At 55.7% G+C, this 24,500-nt stretch overlaps 2 protein-coding genes across 7 annotated transcripts in view; one reads left to right on the top strand and one right to left on the bottom strand.

Moving 5' to 3' along the window:
• The window catches only part of RIC3 (RIC3 acetylcholine receptor chaperone), a 58,751-nt gene extending 57,062 nt beyond the window's left edge, over positions 1-1,689 (top strand). The window contains exon 7 of the transcript XR_001919233.1: positions 1,262-1,689. The gene's annotated coding sequence lies outside the window, so the exon portion shown is untranslated. The remainder of the gene's footprint in view (positions 1-1,261) is intronic.
• Positions 2,636-24,500, bottom strand: part of TUB (tubby bipartite transcription factor) — a 91,607-nt gene continuing 69,742 nt past the window's right edge. For 3 of the 6 annotated variants that reach the window (XM_018059494.1, XM_018059491.1, XM_018059495.1), the window contains 11 exons: positions 18,646-18,697; positions 18,034-18,190; positions 14,925-15,068; positions 13,576-13,743; positions 12,265-12,386; positions 11,634-11,831; positions 11,235-11,347; positions 10,275-10,392; positions 7,984-8,082; positions 7,597-7,768; positions 2,636-7,142 (listed from right to left, as the gene is read on the bottom strand). In XM_018059494.1, the coding sequence (XP_017914983.1) occupies positions 7,009-7,142; positions 7,597-7,768; positions 7,984-8,082; positions 10,275-10,392; positions 11,235-11,347; positions 11,634-11,831; positions 12,265-12,386; positions 13,576-13,743; positions 14,925-15,068; positions 18,034-18,190; positions 18,646-18,697 (1,477 nt within the window). In that variant the 3' untranslated portion in view covers positions 2,636-7,008. Of the gene's footprint in view, positions 7,143-7,596; positions 7,769-7,983; positions 8,083-10,274; positions 10,393-11,234; positions 11,348-11,633; positions 11,832-12,264; positions 12,387-13,575; positions 13,801-14,924; positions 15,069-18,033; positions 18,191-18,645; positions 18,698-24,500 lie in introns of all 6 variants that reach the window. The other 3 variants (XM_018059492.1, XM_018059493.1, XM_018059496.1) reach the window with 2 other exon arrangements.

Raw genomic sequence — 24,500 nt, 5'->3', positions numbered from 1 at the left:
TCCTTAACCCCGAGAACTTTGGCTTTCTCATTGCTAAAGCTGGGGAGTCAGAGTCCAGGTCTTATAGGGTATGAGGATTAAATCACAGTTACGGAGATTAAGTGAAATGATCAGTGCCTATAAGACAACATTGGTCCTATCTCATATAGGATAACCACTCAGCAAGCGGTAGCTACTTTATTGTGTAAGATTTTATGCTGTAATTGAGATACAGACCCAAATCCATATGAGCACAAAGGAAGAAAAGGTCACTTTTCCTAAAGTACTTCCAAGAAACTCCACAGAGGAGGTGGATCTTGAGGGATGCTACGAACTTCTCCAGATGTGCAAAGAGAAAGGATACAGTTGGCAGAAAGTGGTGGTAGAGCAGTGGGTATGAAAGTAAATGGATGTTCAGGTATTTTAATATTTGAGGCTGGTATGTAAGGTGTCACATAACCAACTCTTTATTTGGAATGTTCATCTCTGGGGGAAATTGGCTTGTAGAAACAGTTCTGCCCCAAGTACTGAGACTTCATGATGATTTTTGCTGCCCTGATTCTTGGTGGGCTTACAGAAAACATTTATGTATTTATATTTTTAAAAATTTACTTTTCAGTCATTTCAGATTAGGCAGTCCTTTTTGGATTCTTCAGAATTATGTTATTCTTCAGGGATGAGATTATATGTATATGTACAGTCCAGGATGACCAAAGTCCTGGGCCTGGTATTTGTCATCTTTTCTCCTGGTCTTCATTTCTCCAGAACTGATCTGGGCTGAGAACCTGATGAGTCCCCTGGGACTAGGTCTGCAGTGACTCTTGGGCACATGGCAGAGCACAGAGTCACACCTCTGGGGTCAGATAGTTGGCCTAGGAAATAACTGCATCATGTGGGGCCGTGCTTAGTAACTCAGGTGGCTGATCTGGCCTGGAGATGCCCCTTCCTGGTCAGACCAGGCACACAAGGAGAGCACCTCCTGAGCTCCAGGACTACTGCTGTGGGAGCTCGGGAGCCAGGGACAGAGAGCTGCAGTGAGGAGTGGAGGCCGTGTGGCCTCTGGAAGAGATGGCCTGTGAGCACCCCACACACCTTCCATGGCCTGGGTCATCCAGCGACTTACAGTCCAAACTGGGACATTTTAGGAAAACAGAGCTTAAATAATAATTACACCAGGATAATAGCTGTCAACCAGGACTCTCCATGGACCCTGTCCAGAGCTGTTGGAGATCATCTTTAACCTGATCACTAAACCACAAAATCCTCTTTCCTTTTTTCATAGTAGTGTCCTGCATATGCTATTTCCCAGAGGCAAAGCCACGGAGAGAGGCCACAGTCCAGGTAGGTTCTTGATCTGGGGTAATAAACCAACACTACTCATGACCACATTAAATTCCCTCAACCCAGACTATATTCCAGAGGAAAATCGAAGGCTTCAGCTACCCAGAAAGCAGAAAAACAAAGTATCACCGACTTTGCCTTGATGATTTTCATAACAGCTCTTTCTAAAATGTACCTAATGTTAGGTTTTTCCTTTCCCATTTTCTTATGCACATTAAATAGGCCAAATTTCTTTTCCTTAGATTATTCCTTAACTTCTCTAAGAACCAGTTTCCTCAGTTTTGAATTGGGAAGCTCTCCCCTGGTGGCTCAGACGGTAAAGTGTTTACCTGCAATGTGGGAGACCCGGGTTCGATTCCTGGGTCGGGAAGATCCCCTGGAGAAGGAAATGGCAATCCACTCCAGCACTCTTGCCTGGAAAATCCCATGGACGGAGGAGCCTGATAGGCTACAGTCCATGGGGTCGCAAAGAGACACGACTGGGCGACTTCACTTTCACTTTCCCCTTGCAGAGCTGTTGGGATGAAGTGAGAGGCTATGTATAGCATCTGTCCAGGGTAGCCTGTGTTGGATGCTGAGGCCAGTGCCATCAACAGAGTAGCACTCACCAAGTTCCTGTGCTGCCGGGCTGCTGGACTTGACGCTCCAAGGCTAGCCTGACTGCCAGGAATGGCCCAGAGCCCAGGTCCTGCAGTCACTGGGTGACTTCAGTTTTGAACTCCCCACCTAGGACCAGACCTGTAGCTCTCAGGCATAACTGCAGCCTCCCTTGCTCTTGACTTCACATCTGCCACAGGCTGAAAAGAAAATTCCCAAGCGTGTAGCATGTCCAGGTTTTGTTTAAACAGGTTGGGCTGCTCTGAATATGGCTAGAGGAACCCAGTGGCTGGGTCTTCATGTTATTTCTACCACTTTGGCCTTCCCCGCCTTTTTGCAGCTCTACAGCCGTGTGTGTGTTCCTCTGGGCCAGGCCCACAGGGTTTACTAGGAAGCAGCAGCCCGCTCTTCCCGGCTGGCACAGCTGAGCCTGCAAAGGATGCGCTTAGTACCTCCTGTCCTTACCCTTCCTTCCAGCCCTTCCTAGCCCTCTGCGTGTGGGGTTCTGACCATCTTTAAACTTGAGGAGCACAGCCAGAGGGAAGACAGTTTTCCTCCCACAGGTGACTGTTTCCAAACCAGCTACGATCCCCATGTTACCACCACCCTCCTGCCCTCCCCTGAGGCTCTTAGGGCAGAAGGAATGAATGATGTAGAAAAAAACTTCTAGGTAAGAAACACGGTTTTTCTTTGATAGGGGGAAAAAAGTGCACAGCAGTGTTGAAACAGTTCAAGTTTAATTTGTTGATATATGGTCTGTACTTAGACAAACATTAAAGTTCTACAACATACATAATGTGAACATGGGAAAATACCAACTTTGTCATTGCACATACCAATAAATAAATACATTTGCTCCAGAATACCAAAGAGTTTATTCCAAAAATCACTTAATAAAAGCACAGTTTTGCAAGTTTATCTAAAACTCGATAATTTTGAACAAAAATAAAATGTCTGATCACTCCAAAATAGGAAAAGACAATCTTGTGCAGACAGACACACACATTCTAGGCGTTATGCAAACTGGCTAATGCACACTCTCAACAAGAGAAGTGTCACCGTTCTAAGTCCCCTTTGTCACCAAATGCAGGACTAAAGAGGCCAGAGTTGGGCTTCCCTTTCTACGTCACTCTGTTACTCTCTAGGAAACTGGATCTCAGCCTAATCTCCAGCTCGGCCTGGATCTTGAGAGGGAAGCAGGGAGGAACAAGAGAACAGAAGAGGAAAGAGGTGTCACATCCTTCTCAGGAAAGGAAAAAGGCACAGTGATGAGCCAGAAAGTGATGAGCAAGGACCAACTTTCATTCACCCCGAATCCAACTGCAAGCTGTCACAGTCTAACCTCCTTATTCTGTGAGAGAACAGATCTAGAAAAATCCCATGGTTTGCTCAGAATCACTTGATTACTAAGTGCAGTAGTGCTTTCTGTAGGAACCAACTTGCTTCTCAACATGGCTGGAAAATTCAAAAACCAAACCTGTCCCTAAACATCTGTTGGACTCCCCCCCCCCATATCCTGAGATGAAAGAAAACTGCAAAACTAGAGACATGGAAGGACAGACGACCAATAAACTCAAACAAGAGCCCACAGTTTGGCCTGTTCTGGGGGCTGCTCCAGTTCTACAGGCCAGGGCCCAGGGCAGCGTAGGGTCCCGGCGCTGGGCCCTGAGTGCCAGGGAGTCAGGCCCCCCTTAGTGCTGGGCATCAGAGCAAGCAGCCTCCTTCAGCTCTCTGGAAACATGTGCTCTGAGCGCCCCCTGGTATCCTGAGGTGACAGGGCTATCTCAGCTGGGGTAAGGAACGGTAGAGAAGGGAAGGCTGGGAAAGCCGGGAACCCCACCTTGGAGATGGAATTTGTGCTTGCGTTAACAGAGCCGTGGATACGGCCAGCCCACCCACCCCCCTACCTGCTGTAAGGAAAGCACAGGCATCTTAGTTTGAAATCATCACTGTGGCTTTTTAAGAACTACCTCTGAATATTCATTTAGAGGTAAATGCCCCACTACTTCCAGAGGGGGAAAAAAAAAACATCTGCTTCTACAGTTTTGTCCCTTCTTCTCACTGCAGGAGGCAGGCCCCAAAGGTTCTCTTCTAGCCTGTGATGATAACACTCCTTGGCTTCTACCACCTGTCCTAAGCATGGGTCTGGACCTCACATGCTCGTTCTGAATTAGTGTCATGATTTTTAAGGCACATTCAACTAGAATAAGTTCAAATTCATCTAAAGCACGCATGCCACACACCAGTTTCTCCAGGTAATGCAGAATGGAAACTGAAGAACTGAACTTGTTTGGATAGCATCTTCCCAGTAAGAACCTCCGGAGAAGGAGCTGGTACTTTTCCCAGGTACGCTTTCTGATCAAAGGGCATGAAATGAACAGAATCCACAGGTGATCACAGCTACATCCTCATTCCTTTCCTATTCATCCACAGAAATATGATCATAATAGGAAACCTTAATTGATTGTTCACCGATTGCTCTTGGCCCCAAATACACAGAGACAAAGACAGACACAGAGCACCTTAGAGCCAGAAGGAAAGAAAAGCCAGGACTGGAGAAGAGTTAGGGATGTGAATCTTCCTGCTCTGCAGAACTGTGTGGGGGCAGAGTTGGGGTGTGGCCCCAGGAGGAGCTGGCAGCAGGAGCAGTTACAGAGAGCTGCCTAAGGCCCCAGCTACCCAACTCCCTTGGGGCATGCTTGTTCCAACACTTAAGTTCCCTGCCCAACCAAGGACCATCTGGGCATTGGGTACGAAGGGCAAGGACTCTTACCATGGGAGAGACTGAACCCAAGTGGTCTCCAGGGGTCCCAGCAGCTTTAGGAGTCTGGGCCCATGGTTAAGGAAAACCAGCATCACCCAGAATGGGGTCTTAGGAAAGACCTTGCGAGGCTGGGTCTCCAGCAGGTGATGAGTGCTCTTGCCTGTCACTCAGTATCTAACAGAGGATTTTGTTGTTGAGCTACCCTTTGCCACACCCAGGCTGGAACTCTCAGGCCACACTCCCGACCCTAACGAAACACCCGTCAACCCATCCTCTGTGTACTGGAGGAGTAAGCAGGCGACACGCTTTCCATTGTACGTCTGATGAATAATACACTCTGCCACCAGGATCCTCCCTCTCACAAAGATCCAGAACAACCTTTCTACCTTAAAAATCACTGACCCAGAGAAACAGCTTGACTAGACATTAGAGGTCATCTAGCTTCTGTCATTCCAAATGTCAAGACAGGAAGAGCCAGAAAGGAGAACATCACAACAGTATTCCCCTGGGAAGTGGGCCTGCTCCAGGACAGCAAGTTCCAGTGCCCTCAAGAAGGCCCCAAGTCAGAGTGGTCTAGGTACCAGACCATGTTGACAACCAGAGATGGATGCCCCGGGTGTGGCCAGGTCCCTGCTAGGACAGGAGGCCTCGCTTTAAGCACTCAATACGTGAAAACCTAGATTCCCAGGAAATGAGAACATCCTAATTCCACTGAAGTCAAAACAGCTCCACCACCTCACTCAGGGCCTTGCTAACATGTTTGAAGCATGACTTAAAAAAAACCCAACTTCTGTGTAGTCTTTACAAGCACATCCATCTACTCTGAAGTGAGGAAAGACTCTCGCTCGTTTCCCACTGATTCCTGATCTCCACCTGGGCCCGCAGCCTCTGTCAAGGTGAATGACAGACACAAGCGTTCCCAAGTCTGCAGCGTAGATGGTGCCTTCCAAGGAGGAGGGTGGCAGAGGGAGAGGTCGGGCCACTCACAACCACCTATCACAGCTGGATAGAAAGCCGGGCCGCAGCCTTGCTGAAGCCTGCCCTCGGGACGGGGTGGGGGTGGGGCAGACACAGGCCAGTCCTGATCAGACGGACGTGCAGAGTAAGACAGCTTTCAGCAGGGAACTGCCCGGTTTCCCGCTGAAATGGCCTAGGTCTCACCACCTCTTGACATTTCTAAGTCTGGAATCAGGTGCGTGGGTATGCATATTGTGCCCCAGGAAGGCCAGAGACAGCAGGTTTTTTGGAGGAGGGTGGGAACAAGGAAATGAGCTAAAATCCAAATTCTGCCCTTAACCAGCCAGGTGACCCCAGGCAAGTCCATCTTCTAGGTGATCTCTAAGGGTCGCCACCTCTGACCCCTTGTGGTTCTAACATGTCTCCCGCTCCCCTCACCCTTTCCTATTCCCAGCTCACAACTACACACACGCCCTCAGTGGCCACAGCCTAGGCTTTACTGCAGGGAGCTGAAGCACAGGCAGGAGCCCCAGGTGCACCTACCTGAGTGTAGTCTGGGGCTGGCATCCTGGGGTTCCCTGGGTCAGCTGACAGGGCTCCTGGACCGCCCTGGCCCACGTGCCACCTGTATGCTCAGCCTGTATGGATCCTCCAGACCCCACCCGCTAAGACATTTGGCCTTGGGGGCCGGCCTCCTGCCGCCTCTGCACGCACAAAGAAATCCTAGAGAAATCAAATGAGCCCCAACCGCAGGTCGCCAGCCAATTCCCACAGCCACAGCCGGGCCCTGCAACCCTGACAGGGGCCTGCCCCTCACCTTTCCACCCCAATTCTTCCCAGGCCTGGTGGAGGCCAGCTGACGCTCGAGGACTTTCTGCAGTTGTAAAAGCGAGGCTCGGCTACCCAAGCCTGTGCTATGTAAAGCTGATGGGCCCCAACACTCACATGCTCTCACACACACACACACTCACTCACACACTCACCGAGCCCCGTACTGCTGGGGCCCGTGGTCATCGGACCCCGGGCTGAGTGGACGCTGGGCCGCAGCAGCCCTGCCTGTGCTTCCTCTCCCCCTCTTCACGCCTCTCCTGCTGAAGGGGCTGCTCCGCTTGGCAAACAGGACTGCAGCAGGACACTAACCCGAGAGTGGGGGCACAGAAAGGATCTGCGCTGGTCCCCTCATGCCCCCCACTCCTCTGCTTGGCAGCAAAGGCAGAGGAGCCCGTTCCTGGATGGCCGAGCCCGGGCCCACCGAGAGCCGAAGGCTCACCTGGCAGGGGGCCTATGTACAGGGGTCGGTGGGGCTGCTCCACAGGCAGGCGGGCAGCGCCACTCCAGGCTGGGCCGCCCCAGAGGGCACGGGGCGGCCTCTACTCGCAGGCCAGCTTGCTGTCGAAGCTGGACAGGGCAATGGCAAAGGCCTGCAGCGCGCACAACGGGTAGTTGTAATCCATGGTGAACACGTCCTCTGCTACGCGGCCAAACTGCATCACGATGTAGTCCGCTGGAGCCAGGCAGAAGTGAGGACAGAGAGGAGGGCAGAACAGGGATGCGGAAGGACAGATGGACACCCACATCATGAGAGGGAAGAGCGAAGGCCAGAAGCAGAGATGCCAAGAAGATCCCAGAGGAGGCAGAGCACAGACCAAACGGGAGCAGCGGCAGGAGAGAGCAAACAGGTGACAAGACGCAGACACACAGCAGGGGAGGGGGAGGGAGAGGGGAGGCCATTCAGAGGGTGCCCCACGCCTGAGACTCTGCCGCGCGCACAGAACCCCGGGTCAGGGCTCCAGAGGAGGCTTTTCCAGGGCCTCCCAGTCATTAAGGTCACAAAGCCCTCTACTAACCCAATAACCCATAGCCCTTAAACTCAGCTCTACAGGCAGGGCTGAGTGGGCTGAATCCCGAGCTAAGGGCCCCGGTGTCACGCAGTCATGAGTTAGGGCAGAAACACTCACGGTCATTGCCGTGGATGATCTGGAAGTTCTTCACCGAGGCCTGAGTGACGCGCCCGTGGAAGTTGAGTACGTAGGACTGCGTGTCGTCGTTCCAGACGGGCGTCTTGTTTTGCAGCTCGATGATGCTCTCTGTGTTCTTGTTCTGCCAGCGTGCTAGCAGCGTCTCATGCTCCTGGGAGGGCAGCCTCAGCTGAGCCAGGCCCAGGCCTCAGCCCCATAACCACCCCAGAGAGTGATCTGCCCTGGGGTGGGGGTCCTTAGATCTCCCCACGACCCCCAGGGCTTCTCATACTGTTTACACATGCACACCCGCTGGAGCTGTGCCCTCAGAAGTGCGTGCAGAGGCTGGGAGGAGGGGGAAAGCAGGTGGGGTGGGTGGAGACTCACGTTGCGGGGCCGGATGGAGACTCTCTCGTGAACCATGGTCATGCCTGGGACAATCACACTCATCTTCCGAGGCCCCTTAAAACCTAAGACGTTTGTCTCCTGGGAAAGAGAGAGAGAAGCTCGCTCAATACCGGCCATCTGAAGATGCTACCTACCTGCTGGACAGACTGGAGGAGCGGATAGAGATGAGCTAGTCAATCACCACTCGAACATACAGGAGGCATCTGTAAACTTACCGTGTCCAGAATTGGCTCCTTAATCTCCACTCTGCCCAAACAAGCTGCTCTTACCATCTTCCTCGCTCCAGTGAATGACATCTTCATTCTTCCATCTGCTCCCCTACCTGGAGTCCTAACTTAACTCCCCCCAACCCTCACATACCACTTCTAACCCATCAGCAAATGCTGTCAGCTCTTCCTTCAGGTTATACTCAGAATTCAACCACTTTTCAACCACCACCATCTCTCAGCAAGAGCACAGGACCAGCCCTTAGCTGGACTCTTCATTTCCTCAGCCCCCGCCCCACCTCCTTGTCGTCTGTTTTCCACACAGCGCTGAGCAGCCCTGGTGAGTCAGGTCGTTCTTCTCAGTTCACTCAGAGGAACTGAGTCGCAGTCAGAGCACGGTCTTACCTCGTGCTGCAAGGCCTCATGAAATGTGGCCCCACCACCCCCTCTCTTCACCACCTACTCTCTGCTACCTTCGCTGCCCTCCTTCTGCTCCCCTGACACGCCAGCGTTTTTGCTCACCATCTCCTCAACACCTGCACAGTTGGCGCTCACTTCCTTCTGGCCTTTACCCAAACACTACCCCAGTGAGGGCCTCCCGCCATCCTTCCTAAAAGGATATTCATAGCCCTCTTCCGGTGTGCTGCGGATCATGAGGTCGCAAAGAGTTGGACATGATTGGGCGGCTGAACTGAACTGAGCCGTCTTCCTGCTTTATCCTTCTTCAGTTCAGTCGTTCAGTCGTGTCCGACTCTTTGCGACCCCAAGGACTGCAGCACACCAGGCCTCCCTGCCCATCACCAACTCTCAGAGCCTACTCAAACTCATGTCTATTGCGTCAGTGATGCCATCCAACCATCTCATCCTCTGTCATCCCCTTCTCCTTCTGCCTTCAATCTTTCCCAGCATCAGGGTCTTTTCAGATGAGTTGGTTCTGCACATCAGGTGGCCAAAGTACTGGAGTTTCAGCTTCAGCATCAGTCCTTCCAATGAACATTCAGACTGATTTCCTTTAGGATCTCCTTGCAGTCCAAGGGACTCTCAAGAGTCTTCTCCAACACCACACTTCACAAGCATCAATTCTTCAGCGCTCAGCTTTCTTTATAGTCCAATTCTCACATCCATACATGACTACTGGAAAAACCATAGCTTTGACTAGACGGACCTTTGCTGGCAAAGTAATATCTCTGCTTCTTAATATGCTGTCTAGGTTGGTCATAGCTTTTCTTACAAGGAGCAAGTGTCTTAATTTCATGGCTGCAGTCACCATCTGCAGTGATTTTGGAGCCCCCCAAATAAAGTCTCTCGCTGTTTCCATTGTTTCCTCATCTATTTGCCATGAAGTGATGGGACCAGATGCCATGATCTTAGTTTTCTGAATGTTATATAACTGTTCTATAGCTTCCCTCACGCCCCCCAATCAGGATTCAAGTCCCAGAAGGGTATAACTTTGTTCACTACTATCTCTCAGTGCCTCAGACGGCACCGGGGGCTAAGTATCACCTGAAGAGATTCAGACTGCCTCCCCAGAGCTGACCAGCAGGTGGCACCATTGGATCATATGAAACAGCTATGAAGACCCAAGCTAATGGTACCAGCCCCTCATTTTGAAATGAGATGGAGAAATTCCTTGTGTTTGTATCCCAGTTCAGTAGCTGTGTGACACTGGCAAGTGGCCCAACCTCTGACCTTCAGTTTCCTCATCTATATAATAAAGAAGATAGGCTCGAGCTCTTAGGTTGAATATTCAGTGAGATTATGCAAAGGGCCTTGCAGTCCATTTAGGACCTGAATACTGGAGGGAAGACGAGGGTTGTGCCAACATGAACCCAGGCCTCCTGCCTCCTCCTTCCCAGGAGGCATCCGGGCTGGGCTGCAGAGAGGCAGGCCTAGTTCCCAGAACTTGCCAGGCAGGTGGTCAGCTGTGTACTGTCCCAGGCAGGGGCCACTCCACTGCCCTCCTTGTCTGCCCACAAAAGCAGACGGAATAGGCCACAGGCAGGTAGCAAGTCCTGAGTGTCATGCCTAGCTCGAAGCCCAGAGACCCAGAGCCCCCGGACTCACGTAGCAGACAGCAGCCAGCTCCTGACGCAAGGTTCCACTTTCCAAAGTAGAGGCTGATGCTTTCTGAGGGTTGACTCCATTGTCATACACGGTGAACTTGGTGCCCATGAGGTTGGACCTGAAGGACAGACACAATCATTGTAAGGTCATGCATGACCTGTCCCTGGCAGGGAGTAGCTCAGAGGCTATCCTAGGGAAGGAAGACTGGAGAGGACCTTTGTGACCTTTGTGGGCAGACAGCAGCGGACCTGGGGACACACTGTTCACAGAATCATCTCAGAAGGCGCTTCATGGACAGAAGGCCTCGACTTGCTCCAAGTTTAATCAAAGGGCATCTCAGCTGAGTTCAGGGAAATCGGAGTTCCACAGAAGGTCTCCCTGGAGGAACTGGGGTGGCCCCCCTCATGGAAGGTGAGCCACCACAGGGGCACCTGGCAAGACTGCAGAGGGATCTCAGCATCCCATGGAGGGTGGAGATGATCTGCTCTGTCCCATCAGCCTGGGAGTTACGGTCCAGCCCCATCGCCAGCTCTAAGCTTGATTTATGCTCCTGAATCTGCCGCACTTCTCAGCACACCCTCCCTCACCTGAGGCCCAGCTCAGAGCCTTCGCCCCACCCCAAGGTTGCTTCCTCTTCCCTCAAGGGCTCACTCCTGCCCCTTGGCACTGACCATGAGACCAAAGCAGCTCTTCCAGGGTGGCCTATATCATCCCTGACATCCTGGAGTTTGATTTGCCCTTCTAGTGGGCCTGCACCCCCTCTGCCTGGGAGCAGCTTAGGATAGGATGACAGGCTCATCTCCAAATCTGGCTCAAAGCTAGCACAGATCTGCGCTTGCGGTTGATCTGATGGACAGAGGACCCTGGGAGAGGATCCGATGCTCGACCTCCTTTGGGGCAGCAGCTGCCCTCTACAGAGCCTGCCCCACCCCCGCTGGCCTCCTGGGGACGTGCTGGTACCGCAGCTTCCCGATGTAGCTGTCCCCTCCTCTAGACAAGTCTGTAGGGTCCACGGAGATGAGGTAATTGGAAGTTTTACTCTTCTTTCTCTTCCTTCCCGCCAGGAGGAACACCTTGGGGAGTGGAGCCAAGTTATGCATGTTCCAGGCCCAGCCTCCAGTCCCCACGCAATCCTAGGACCACTCACACACCCTCACTCACACACCCTCACTCACACAAGCAATCCCCTCGCTTCAGCTCTTAAACATACACATTTGCACACGTGCACCAACGGGGCACACAGGCTTCTGTCTCTTTGGGGGAACTGGCAGGTCAGTGCTGGAGCTGAGGCTTCCAGTCCCACTCCAGCCCAGGACTTCAAGCCCACAGGATGAAACTGCACGTCCAAGCCAACCTCACCTTCTTCCCGTCCTCACGGTCCAGGTGCAGGAAGTAGGTGGGGTACATGCCCCGGTCCATGCCCTTCTTGTCCCGTGTGATGCGGCACTTGACGGTGATCCCCTGGGGGGCTGGCCTTAGGGCAAACTCTTCGAGATCCTGGACCTCAACATCCACCGATGGCTCGGGGGCTGTGGGGCTGGGGGCCGAGGCTGCCTCCTTCCAAGGAGAGAGGAGGAGCCTGAGCCCCAGGCAGGGACCCCAAGCTGAAGCTGGTGGTCTGGAATCCAAAGCTGCCCCCATATGGTGGTGGTGGGAGACAGGGCTGGCACCTTGGGATGTGGGCACAGAGATCCTGGCCCTGGGCCAGCAGCTGGCTTCCTAGCCCTTCCTTCAGCTCAGCACCCCAGGGTGGGGATGGAGGGAACAGGCAGGCTTTCAGAAGCCGTGCTGTCCAACTCCAGAGTCCCCGCCCTCTGGCTTGACTGAAGACTGGGAGGCCAGAAGAGCTCCAGGGGAAGAAGCTCTTGACAGGCACCTGGGCCCAGCCCGTGGCCCAGGAAAGCCAACTCTGCCTCACTTCACTTCGTTCCCCTCCCACCTGGGCGACACTGCTGTCTGCCCTCCTGCTGAGCAGGAGCTCCTCACTCACCCTGGTGGACTTCCTGCTCGTGGCGGAGCTGGGGCGGGTGTTGCTATTCAGCTGGGAGGAGCTGGAGCTGTTCTCCTCCTCCTCCTCCTCCTCCTCTTCGAAGCTCATGCTGCTGGAGATGCCTGGGCCGGGCAGAGGAGTGGGAGGGGACGCGTGGTCACACAGGCACACCCTGACAGTCACCCATTCACTGGCTCCAAGTCACTCCTACACACAACACACACACGCAGAGAGGCACTACACACGTACATCCACGCACTCCCACGCACACATTCAGATGCACACTAGGACACTCTCTCTCCAGTGCATGTGAGCTGGGGCTGGTCACTGTCCCCGGGTGCAGCCCCCCTCCAGCCTCAGCTGTCAGACCCTCCCTATCTGGCAGCCAGGATGCCCTGTCTCCTGGGTAGCAAGGCCTGAACTGAGCTGGCCCTGCCTGGGAGCCTGCATCTCTGGCCTCAAGTCTACTGGAGGCCTTGGCTGGCAAAACCTATAAAATCTCGAGAAAGTCCCAACTCCTCACTCAGCCTGATGCTCGGGGCCCACCAATCCTCTCCAAAGAAAGTGAAAGTCGCTCAGTCATGTCCGACTCTCCGTGACCCCATGGCTCCTCTGTCCATGGGGATTCTCCAGGTAAGAATACTGGAGTGAATGGCCATTCCCTTCTCCAGGGGATCTTTCTGACCCAGGAATCAAACCAGGGTCTCCAGCACTGCAGGTGAATGCTTTACCAACTGAGCCACCAAGGCAGCCAGCCCGTCCTCTCCAAAACCTGCCCTGTCTACATGCCTTCACATCTTCACCCCAGCTCAGCAGCCCTTCCTTCAGGAAGCTGTCCCTCATGTGATGTCTCAGAGCGTGTGCACTGCGGGCTCTCCCTCCACCACCTCCCTGGGACAGAGCTCACTCTCTGGGCAGCAGGCCTCCTGGGAGGGTCTGCCTTGCCTCTCAGCCTCCTGGCCCTGCTCCCTCTAGCTCAACAGAGTGGGGACATTTTGTAAGAAAAGAACTTTCTCAGAGGGACAAAAGGGAAAGGAAATCTGTCCCCACATCTGGGCCTCCCTGCGGGCAGGGGATGGGGACCCAGGGCTGGGCTGTGGGCTGGCTGGTTCCTTGAGCCACACTTCTCTCCCTCAACGTAGCCTTCTCAGGGGTCCCTGCCCAAGTTGCTCACTGGTCTCCAAGTGTGCCCCCCACCAGGGCCTGGAAGGGGCTGAAACAGACACAGGAAGGCCATGCTCCCTGAGAAAGGTGCATCTGAGAACCTGGGGCTGAGCTTTGGGGGTGTCTCTGGACCCCCACGGGGCTCACCCTTCCTCTGCATCGTGCCATGGATGTCCTGCCCGCCGGGCCGTGCGCCGCCACCTGCGGCCGTCTCCCCCGTGTCCTGGGCCTGGTCCGACTGGCCCACAGTCAGGATCTGCACAGGGCCTCGGGCCTCAGACTTGTCTTCAGCTGGTGCTGCTGGCCCGCCGGAGCCTGCAGGCCATGGACACTCCTGAGTCCCATCCAGGGGTGCGGAGGGGGCGGGGCAGCCTGGATCCCCAGGTGTCCAGGAAGAGGGTGAGGGAAGAACAGGGACACCTCTGAAAACTTTATTTGCAAAACCGATTTTCAAAAAAATGAATGACTGCTGTCAGCCTCTTAATGGTGGGTGAGCTAGGAAGGGGCACGGGCTCCATTTATTCTGCTGTTCCCCCACATCTGCAGCCGAAGGGGGGGACTGAAACGCCTCGTGTCCCTAGGCAGCCAGCAGCCGGCAGCCGGCTCCAGCTACACGGTGAGCAGGACAGGAGGGAGAATGAGGCTGGGTCTGACACAGCAAGGCCACCACTCAGCTCGGACACGGCCAGCTCTGCACTGTCAGTGCCAGCCTTCTCTTTCCCTCACACGTGCACACAGACTCACACACATCAGTGAAACACACAGGGCCCCTGGAAAAAGACAGGTCGGCATACACTCGCCTTCCCAAATGGAGGGGCTCCCACCTCCCCCATCAACCTTCCTGTCCAAGTTGCCACAGCTTTGGGATCAGAAACAAGCCCTTAGATGCCGTGGTCACTCCACAGGCCCTCGGACCCGACACACCACTGTCCGACCATGACACGGAGGCCTGGAAGCCACTCCCAGGCCCAAGGTTGAGGAGTACGGTGGCCAGCAGAGATGGGACTCAGGGCAGGGCCACTGTAACTGGCCTTGATCTCCAGGGATCTTTTCTGGAGAGGGAGGAGCAGAGGGAACAGACTGGTCTGTGGGCCAAGAGGCTGGAAATGGGACTGGAGAAGTGAGCAAGCCCACAGGACGACCAAGCACTGCCCAAGGGGGAGACAGGCTGCCCGGGAGACACTGAGGCTCCCAGAGGAGTGTCCTGATCAGGGAGGAGGTGCTCGGGCGGGTGGGGAGGGGCTTCCGGGGCCACAGCTGAGCTGGACTTTACATCCTCGGGCAGCGGGAGAGTCCTGCCCATGCCCACGGGCCAGCCCGGTCCCACATGAGCAGGAGGAGGCCTGTGAGCCAGCTGGGGGATACTGAGTGCCATTCGGGGCTCTCCCCGAGGACTCTCACCCAGCCCCTCACCCCAAGTCTGGAGGACAAGCCTCCTGCCAGCCCCACGGTGGGGGCCGGGCCTCCCAAAGAGGGGGCAGTGAAGGCGAGCCAACCTTTGTGCTTCCCCTTCTTCTCCTTCCTAGAGGCCCCACCCTGGCCCCCTGCTGCGGCGGCTGCCTTGGTTCTCTTGGCTGAGGCTGGTGCTGTGGGATGGGCAGCTCCCAGGGGCACACTGGCAACTGAGTCGGCCTCTTGAACTGCTCAGGAGAGAGCCGGAGAGAGAGAGAGAGAAATGCATACAAAGTGAGACCAGAGCTCCACCGCAACACTACCCAGCTCCCCCACCAGGGCCTCTGCACCATCATTCCTCCAGGCAAAGGTGCGCAGGGCAGGCCAGGCTGGAAGGAGATGGCACCCCCCAACCCAACAGGGTGCTGAAGTCAACAGCCTGGTCTGCACCATGACCTCCCCAGAAGCAGAGCAGGTGGGGAGGCGGAGGGAGTGTGTCTGCAAGAAGGGGGGTCTCCGATGACGGTGGGTGAAGACAGAAAAGGCTGCAGTGTCCAGAAGAGACCACAGTGAGGGCGAGCACTGCAGGGACTGCTCTGTTCTCCTGGGACAAGCCCTCGAAGCAGGAGAGTAAGTGGATCCCAAGAGCTGCCTGCCAAGTGGAAGGTCTCAGAAGGGCCACCACTGGGTATCTCCACCCTCTCCAGGCATCAGAAGCCCAATCTGTCAAGGCCCTTGAGTGGTTTCTCACTGCTCACCACTCTTAAGATGACGACCAATGTCCTCCCGCCAGCCTGGCCTTCCCCTTGGCCTAGATGCCCTCGTCACCTGTTGGGCATCCCAGGTCCCAGACACACCCGACTCCCACCTGCCTGCCACGGATCTGCTCTCGCTGTCTCACCGCCTGGACTGCCGTCACCACACAGCCCCCGCTCCCACTAACCCCCATCAGCCTGAGAGTTCCAGCTCAGACATCACCTCCTCAAGAAAACCCTGCTCTGGCCACGACTCTGCCATCCACTCGCCGAGCTTGGCTTCCTTCCTCAACCCACACCTATGACAGTCTGTTTCATCCTCTCTCCCCTCCTAGATCTTAAGGTCCATGAGAGAACAGAGACTGCATCGGTTCGTGCTCACCCTGGACCCTCAGCCTCTAACCCAGAGCCTGACACAAACAAGCTCTCAATAAATATTTAAGAAATGGGTAAATATACAAAATGAATGAACACAGCCAGTAGGTCAAAAACTCTCCACTGGGATAAAATGCTGGTTCTGAATTATCTCTTCTTCTTCTGGAGTTCCCTAGTTGCTCAGATGGTAAAGACTCGGCATGCAATGCAGGAGACCTGGGTTCAATCCTTGGGTTGGGAAGGTCCCTTGTAGAAGGGAATGGCTACCCACTCCAGTATTCTTGCTTGGAGAATCCCATGGACAGAGAAGCCTGGCGGTCTACAGTCTATGAGGTCTCAAAGAGTCAGACACGACTGAGCAACTAACACTTTTTCACATCTTTCTCTGGGAATGATCCCTATGTGTTTTACACCAACAGCCAGCAGAGGGCAGAGCAGAGGCAGTGGAGGCCGCAGAGGGTGGGGCTCCTGGAAACCCAAATCCCACAATGGCCAGCCTGATGAGCAGCCTCCTAGAGCTGGGGAAGCCTGGGCCTGAGAAGCTGCCCTCACCCCACCTGGTCTAGAGTCTGGGCAGGGGACAGCATTCAGCTGACTGGACCTGGGAACACACCACAGCTGCTCCAACCTTCAAAGCCCTGAGACAGAACTTGCCTCACTTTATAGGGAAGGAAACAGACCTGGAGAGGGTAGGCAACTCGCTCACAGTGACAAGTGGGCAGGTGACCCACAGGGGCAGAAACTCTCTGACTTTGGCCGTGTGCTCTCAGAGGCGCTGTGGTCTTTCTGCAGGCCTGGCCCAGCCCAGAACACAGTCGGTGCTCAAGAAATACCTGCCAAAGTGACTGCACAGATGTGACCTGCCAGACTCTCTCTCAAAACCCCAAGATGTTGGCTCTGGCACAAACTGGCAGGGCCTGAAGTCCCTGGAGCAGGCTCCCCTGCCACGGGCAGACTCAGACGGCCAGGTGCCAGGCTTGGCAGAACTGGGGCAGTGATGCCGGGCTCCAGTGGATACAGACTGAACTCCAGCAAACCCAGAATGGCGGGAGGCCTTCTCTGCAAGACACTGTGGCCACCTTTGGGACAGCACCCACGGACAAGGAGCGAGGGGAAGCTGCCAGGTAAGGCTGGGGCCGGGGGCCATGCCGAGTGGAGCAGCTGGGGCCGCCTCCCACAGACCATCCCCTTCTCTAAAGGGCTTCTCAGGTGGAGCAGACACATCAGCTGTGGCCCACGTGCTGAACTGAAGTGCACACGGGGGCATTACTGTGAAGGAGCCCCAAGGCGAGGCAACTACCAGTCGTCTGAAGTGGCTGGAGGCCGCACAGCCCAAGGAAGCCCAGAAGGAGGGGAGCCTTCTAACTGCAAAGCCAGGGGCCTGCAACCTTCTTAAAGTCACTTGTCAATGGAGGAGCTGCCGTGATCACTGGCCACCAGCAGGGGGCAGCGGGGACTAGCCTGAGTCCTCCTTTCAGGCTCAGAGAGACCCACCCTCTGCCCAGCCTGCGGTTCTCAGCAGAAAGGAGGGTCCTGAACACGGGTGAAATCGAGGCATCCCTGCCCCCAGGATGAATCACACAGAATTCCCTTCCCAGGGGACTCCGCTGAGAACCAATGTGTACACAGCTGGGAGCTGGAGGCTGCTGGTCACCACAGCTCCATGCACGGACCCACGGGCCAGAGGCTGGGCACACTGAGGGTTTGGGGAACCCAGAGAGGAGACGAGACAAGTGTCTGTCTATCTGTGACAAGAGGCATGGGTGGGCAGCATGTGAGATGGAGTCCTCTCGAGAGACAGAAAGCTGGCAGGAAGCAGACTGTTCTGCTCCTGGGAGCTGCCTCCTGCTTTCAGGGAAATGTTTCAGATCAGAAACCCAGGCTTTTGAAATCCCAAGCCCACAAAGCTGTACCTTCTGACCCCACACCTGGCATGGGAGCCCAAGGCTCCAGATCCCAGCCTCCCTCCGCCTGTCCCACCCCTCTGCCCACTGGGCACCCCCAACAAGATGGGCCCCTCAGCTGTCCAGGTCAGCAGGAAGTCCCTGAGGGCCCCCGCAAGCAGTCCCAGGGTGGGGTTTACCTTGGTAGCCGGTGCTGCCGCTGAGGTAGGACTCCACCAGGGGGGCCTGCTCTTCCGACTGCCGGGCCCGCCGGCTCCGGGGCCGCCCGTCGGCATTGGCCTGCACCATCAGGGGCTCCTGGCGCTTCTTCTTCTGCTTCTGCTCCAGCAGGGCCCGCTACAGAGGCAGCGGACACGCACAGGGGTTGGCGGGCCCTGAGAGAGCCGACCACCTCCCCAAGTGAAGGCGCCCAGATGAGGACTGGGGGGGCCCTGCTGTCTCCATATGGTTCCACAGGTCACAGTGGGGTCCACGCCCCACTCTAACCTTGTGTCCTTGCGCCCCAGGACTTGGTATCCAAGGGAAGAAGGCAAGTATCAGTCCAGGTAGCTGCCCTGGCAGGGTCATGGCACAGTGACCCGAGCTGCCTCCTGGCAGGAGCCCTAGATGCCAGGGTGGTGCTAATGCCAAGTGGTGAAGGAGAGAGCTCACCACTTCTCTCCTGGGAAGGCCCCCTCTTTCCACCACACAGGATCACCCAGGAAGGAGGACGGCTCCCCCACCCACCGCCCAGACTCCGGCCTGGATGGTGCATGCTGGCCGCCCTCCCACCCGGCTCCAGCCTCACTCACCTGCCGGTCAAGCTTCTGCTGCCGCAGGTTGCTGCCCTCATCATCTAAGACACTGCAGGGGGAGAGAGGGGCACTCAGGGCCGGCCCACGAGGAGCCAGGACCACCCAGAGCCCTCTCCCAGCACGTCTGTGTTTTTTAAGCCCCTCCCATCATGGCTACTGGGCATGGGACAGGGCAGAAAGGTGAAGCTATATTCTGGAAACTGGCTAGAGACGTAAAGACATAAGCCGTCTTTCTGCCACTTCAGGGACTTACCTCCTATTAGGATCCCTGCTGCCCAAGGACTTCCCAGTCTACCCTGACCCGGTAAACTGAGGAGGAAACTTTTCCATTGGGCCCATTAGGGCCCGGCCTGATTGAGATCCAGGGGCATCAGTCACAAGCTGGGCCCCAGGAGAGGCTTCAGACCCAAGAGCCTGCCCCTCCGGCTCCACCCTTCCATCTTTCCATCCTTCTGGTGGAGGCTGGGTCTTCTGGGGCAGACCCTCGCCATCCATTCAAGAGCAACTCCTGGCTCTCCAGGTGGTAAAGTGGAGCTGCTGACACTGCCCACCTCCCTGCCCCACTTAAAGAGGACCCCTACTTCTGGAGAAAGAAACTGAAACCCCAGCCAGTCCCTTGGGGCACGGCGAGGGCTGGGTGCAGATGTGTGCAGGGCGGACACAGCACTTTGATGCACAGCCCAGCAACCAGACGCTGGGTCCTTCCTTGGCCACCTACACGGTGTGGGCGGCATCAAATCCTTGAGTCCTTTACTAAGGTCGTGGGAAGGGCAGCCTCATCTCACACAGACTGGCCCTGCCTCCAAGTAAGGCAGAGCATGAGGAGGGAGCACCAACCACTTAAACCTTCTTTCCAGTCTAACACATGTATGAGACCTAGACCCAAGCCTATAGAGCCAAGGTCAGGCCAGCTGCATGGGGGTGGGGCTGGAGCCTGAGGATATGAGCTCTGGGAACACCCAGACTGCCCTGGCCGCCTTATTCCAGAGCCTGCCACTGAACCAGACCTTGTGTGGGTGCCTGTATAGGTATATCCAAGTGTGCTGGGTTTGTGTGTGACACTGTAGGAGTATCTCATGTGTGCGCACACTGGGAGATGTCCAAATGTGTGTAAGCATGTCCACATGTGTAAGCACATACCTGGATATACATGCATGCAGACACCGTGTCAGAGGTGGGTGTCCTGAGTGCAGCCAAGCACGGTCGCATGTAAGGAGGTCACATCACCCTGAAGACAAGGTGAGGTGATCCACCTCCTCCTGACAGCAGCAGCCCTTTCCAACTGGAACAATCATTGACCTGAAATGTCCTTTCAGCTCAGCAAATTGCTTGTGCTGCAGGGGCTGGCCAGGGGGTGGCAGGGAGCCCACAGATTGCAGACGGCCCACCACCCAGCCCTCTGGCTTCAAACCTCCCTGGCCAAGACCTGTGAAGACTGCCTATTTTGAACTCGCAGCTGTCCTACCTACTTGACATCTGGGAAGGACTTGCCCGATGCCCACGGCCTGCTCTACACACAAGAAGAGCCCGATTGTGATCTGGAGCCCTTCATAGAACAGCCTCATTCACCAAACCCTCAGTGGCCAGAGCACAGGAGAACACACTCAGACATGCTTCTAGTCAAGGCCTCAGTCTCCCTAAAAGAGCCCACCTGCCGAAGAGCACGCAGCTGCACGTGGGCCTCTCCAAGGGCAATGCTAGGCTCAGAGGACAGGGAATAGCTCTGAAAATATCCCAGCTGGCTGGGACAGTGAGGGTCCCATCACAGGAGGCCGCACACAGGACAGGCAGGGCAGAAGGTGAGCAGGATGCCTGGGAGTCCAGCCAGGTCCAGAGGTTACAACTCTTCTATCTCTCTGCCTCCAGCCAATGGCCTGACTGGAGAGTTCAAGGGCCACACATCCTCAAAGGGTCAGTGTACCAACACCACTGTCCTCGTGGTCCATGGTGCCCAGTCTGGCTCTGTGTGCCACCTGGCCGAGAGGAGCAACGGGGCCTGAAATCCAACGGTGCCCTGCCTGCTGTGCTCTGTGCCTTGGCACGCGTGGGGCAGCCTGTGTCTCAGGCATGTCGGCCACCTCTGCAAGGCCATGCTGCCTCCCCTTCCTGCCAGCAGGAGAGGCTGTTTCCTGGCTCACTGGGATGACGTGAGCCAGTCATCTAGGTCATCTCTGGCCCTGGGCTTGGCTGAGCAGGACACAGTTGACTATTTCCATGGTGCTGACACCCTGCCAGGAGCTGACATCTAACGTGAAAGGGCAACATCCTACTGCAAGGTAAGCTCACATCAGCAACGCCACCTCCAAACTGCAGGTCACAGAGGTTGCTCAACCGACAAAAGGTGGTTCCTGCCACCGTGGCCTCCTTGCCCAGTGTCCGCCCCACCCTAACAACCTCATCCACGTGGGGAGGACATCTTCCTAGCACAGGCACTGTCCCACTGCCACGGGCTTTCCACTCCGTTCCATCACTTCCTCTTCCTCTGTCCCCACCTCCATCCCCCAATGGGCGAGAATGACAAAGAGCCACGCCAAGTACGACTACAGGTCGAATGGACTTATCTGTCTGTAAGTAGATAAGTCATCAGCCTTCAGAGAAAGATGGATGAACACAAGGGTGAGGCTTCTGAGATTCCAGAAACTCAGATACCCCAGAAGTGTCTGGAGAGCCAACCCCCTCCTGAGTGGAGGATGCAGGTGAGTGGGGGATGCAGGGGTGGCAACCAGGGAGAAGCAACATGTGCCTGGTGAGCAAGAACACGCCTGGCTGAGCAAGACCCATCCAGGAGGGCTGACAATCAATCCAGCTAAACGATGAGGCTCTGAGAGCAGGCAGCAGCCCGTGCGGGGCAGCAGGGTGCTTCCCTGAGAGCCACAAAAGCAAAGGCACCGGCCAGCTGGTAGTGGGCAGTGTTTCTGCCTGACAACAATGTATCCGGAGCGCACAACATCTGTCGCTGGTGAATAGCAAAGAATCCCCTGCACACAGCACAACAATGACAACAATGATGGCCGTCTCCAGGGACAGCAGAACCAGAGCTCCTCTCTCACCCCAAAAGCAGCCCAGCCAGTCCTTCCCCCCTCACTTCCCCCAGACAGCCTTGCCTCGCACAACAGAACCTCTCCCAGGCATCTTCCTTCCTCACTCCCTGGCCTGCCTCCTCCTGCCTCTGTTCTAGGCAGCACCAAACGATAATCATGAAAGGAGACAGTAATGGCCTTTTAATGACCCGGGCTCCAATTATGGAATCACTGCCAAGCCCAGGCTGCCAGCTGCAGCCCCGCCAGGAGACTCGGACAGGAGACAGGGCACTGACGGATGGGTCTTCCAGCTGACCCCGGCGGCTCCTTCACGACGGTCATCAGAGGGGTCGGGGGAAGCACTGGCCACTGGCTCGTGAAGGCCAGAGAAACCTGGATGCGGTGTCCATCCATCCAATCAAGTGACCCCTAAACCTCCCAGGAGACGGCCCCTCCACATCCCCCAGCTTCAAAGCCGCCAGACAGATATCTGAGCGTGAGCCATGCATGACAGCAAGGGTCAGGGACACTTCCTCCAGGGGCTGGAAAAGCCAGATGTGGCCAACGTCGCTAGGAACCCAGGTCTCCCGTCTCATTAGACCCCATCTCCATTCTCCAGCTAGTCCACCAGAGCTGACCAGAGGCTAGGCCCTCCTCGGAGCAGACCCACTCCCTGCCCTCTGTTCCCTTTCCTCCCGCTCAGTCGCAGTGGGGCCTGCCCCTGCTGGACTCGGGCCGTCAGGCAAGTGTGTTGGCAGGGGAGGAAAGACCACCTGCTTGGCTGTGAACTCTGCCCAATGCTGGAACCTCCCCACTCCCCAGCACGTCCAGACCTGTGGCTTCTGTTGCCCAGTGGCTGCTTGGAACATTGCGGGCAACACGGTGGAGGTGGGAACAGAGGCAACCCCAGAAGCCAGAGGACCACACTGCTCACAAGAGTCAGCCTCCCAGGATGAGGCTTCTCCATGCCAGCCACTGGCTCCCAAACTTACCAGGTGGGTCCCAACTGCTGGGGGCACTCAACCCTGATTCGATAGTTCAGACCTGCTGGGGAACCTGCCCCAGAATCAATCCCCCACCTCACACTTTGCTTTTTCAAAGCCAACGACACATGTGATTCTAATGCTCAGCCATGCAAATGGAGATCAGGAGTCAGAGCTTGTGATCTCTAAAGAACAAAAGGAAACTGAGAAGTTGCTCTGAGGCTAGGAGCATGCAAGCACAGTCTTCTGTTCAGATGCGGGAAAACAGTGTGCAGAACAGGGTGGAAGGGGTCAACTTAGCCTCTAGACAGGATGTGACCATTAGGAGCAAGGCCAAGCATGCTGGTAAGTCAGGGCACATGTCCTCGGGCCTATCAGAAAAGACGGGAGGACAATACGGCCAGGCCTCCGCGTGGAGCTGCAGGGACCGGTGACGCTACCGTGTGGGCAAGACGAAGCCATGCAAGTGGTGTGCCAGGTCAGTCAGATGGATAAAGGTGTTGGCAACCATCGGTCATGTCATCATCAAAGGAGGTTTCTACTAATAGCATCATGCTTCTCTCGGTCAGCAGGTTTTTCGATGACCTGACACAAGGCAGGCCTCTGAGCAGACTTACAGGTGAAACGAAGTAGAAGAGATACTAACTGTCCACTGAGAGAGTGTGAATTCAGAAGACCCTAGAAGCCTAACAGGAAGTGGTCAAATCTTACATATGGGTACCCCAACACCCCGTCTTGCCACACAGGCAGAATGGAGAAGACAGGGCTTGACACCAGCCTGATGAAAGACTCCGCAGTCTTGCTCACAGAGGCCTTGAGAGGAGTGGTCAGTACCAAAGCCATCCCCCGGGGGTGGTAAGGGCGGGAGGGCAGAGGTCCACTGTGAGGAAATAACACCTCCCTCTGCTCGACGCTGGACATCTGGACAGGCCACAGCCAGGGCCCCGTCTGCGGCTCCAGGAGCTGGAGAGGGCAGAGACCAATCTGAGCGCATCCCCAGGCTCCCTGCTCCCTGGATCACTTGTCAACTTTGTGCTCCTGCTTCCTCCACCCCGGGCAGCAGCAAGACGACTTCCCAAAGACGCTTACGGTAGGAGAGGAGAGAAACTCCCTGTGGAACTACGGGTAGAGGGTCTGCTCTTCCCTCCTGCGGCCAGAGGCAAAGCAGCGGGCCAGAGTCCGGGCACCTCTGAGGCAGAAGTGAGAGAGTCGTGAGTCTTGCCTAATGAGCAGTCATTCCTCTCCCCAGGAAGCGGAGTGAGCAGTGCAGTACCAGGAGGATCTTAATGAGGACCAAAAGGAGAGGAAGGGCTTCCTTGGTGGCTCACACAATAATGCAATGCAGGAGAACCCGGGTTCGATCCCTGGGTCAGGAAGATCCCCTGGAGAAAGGAACGGCTAACCACTCCAGTGTCCTTGCCCGCATGGACAAGAGGAGCCCGAGGGGCTACAGTTCATGGGGTTGCAAGGAGTGGGACATGACTGAGCGACTCACACACAGAACAAGAGGAGGGGAAACCCAGAGACAGGAGTAGGCTCACCCTAAGGGAGAGTTTTCTAATGGTCTCGTCCATCGGAAGTGAGGCTGCTGGCAGGGATGCTGAGGGAAGCATTCACACAGAAGACTGGGCAGTCTGTGAGGGCCCTTCTTGCCTGAAATTCTCCTTCTCTGACCTAGAGCTGTGCTTTGCCAGTAGCACCCAGGAAGCCCCATTGTGAGGGGAGAGTACTGCAGCCCTCAGGGGTGCTGAGAAGCCAGGTGTGGGGCCAGGAAGTCCTACAGTCTACTTGGGAATGCCACTTTGATTCAAAGCAATGGGCACCGTGTCCATGTAGGGTTGTGCCAGGC

The sequence above is a fragment of the Capra hircus genome, chromosome 15, assembly GCF_001704415.2.
Source record: "Capra hircus breed San Clemente chromosome 15, ASM170441v1, whole genome shotgun sequence".
NCBI classification, from domain to species: domain Eukaryota; kingdom Metazoa; phylum Chordata; class Mammalia; order Artiodactyla; family Bovidae; genus Capra; species Capra hircus.
Note: the sequence above shows the minus strand (reverse complement) of the source record. Positions and strands in the feature narration are given on the sequence as shown.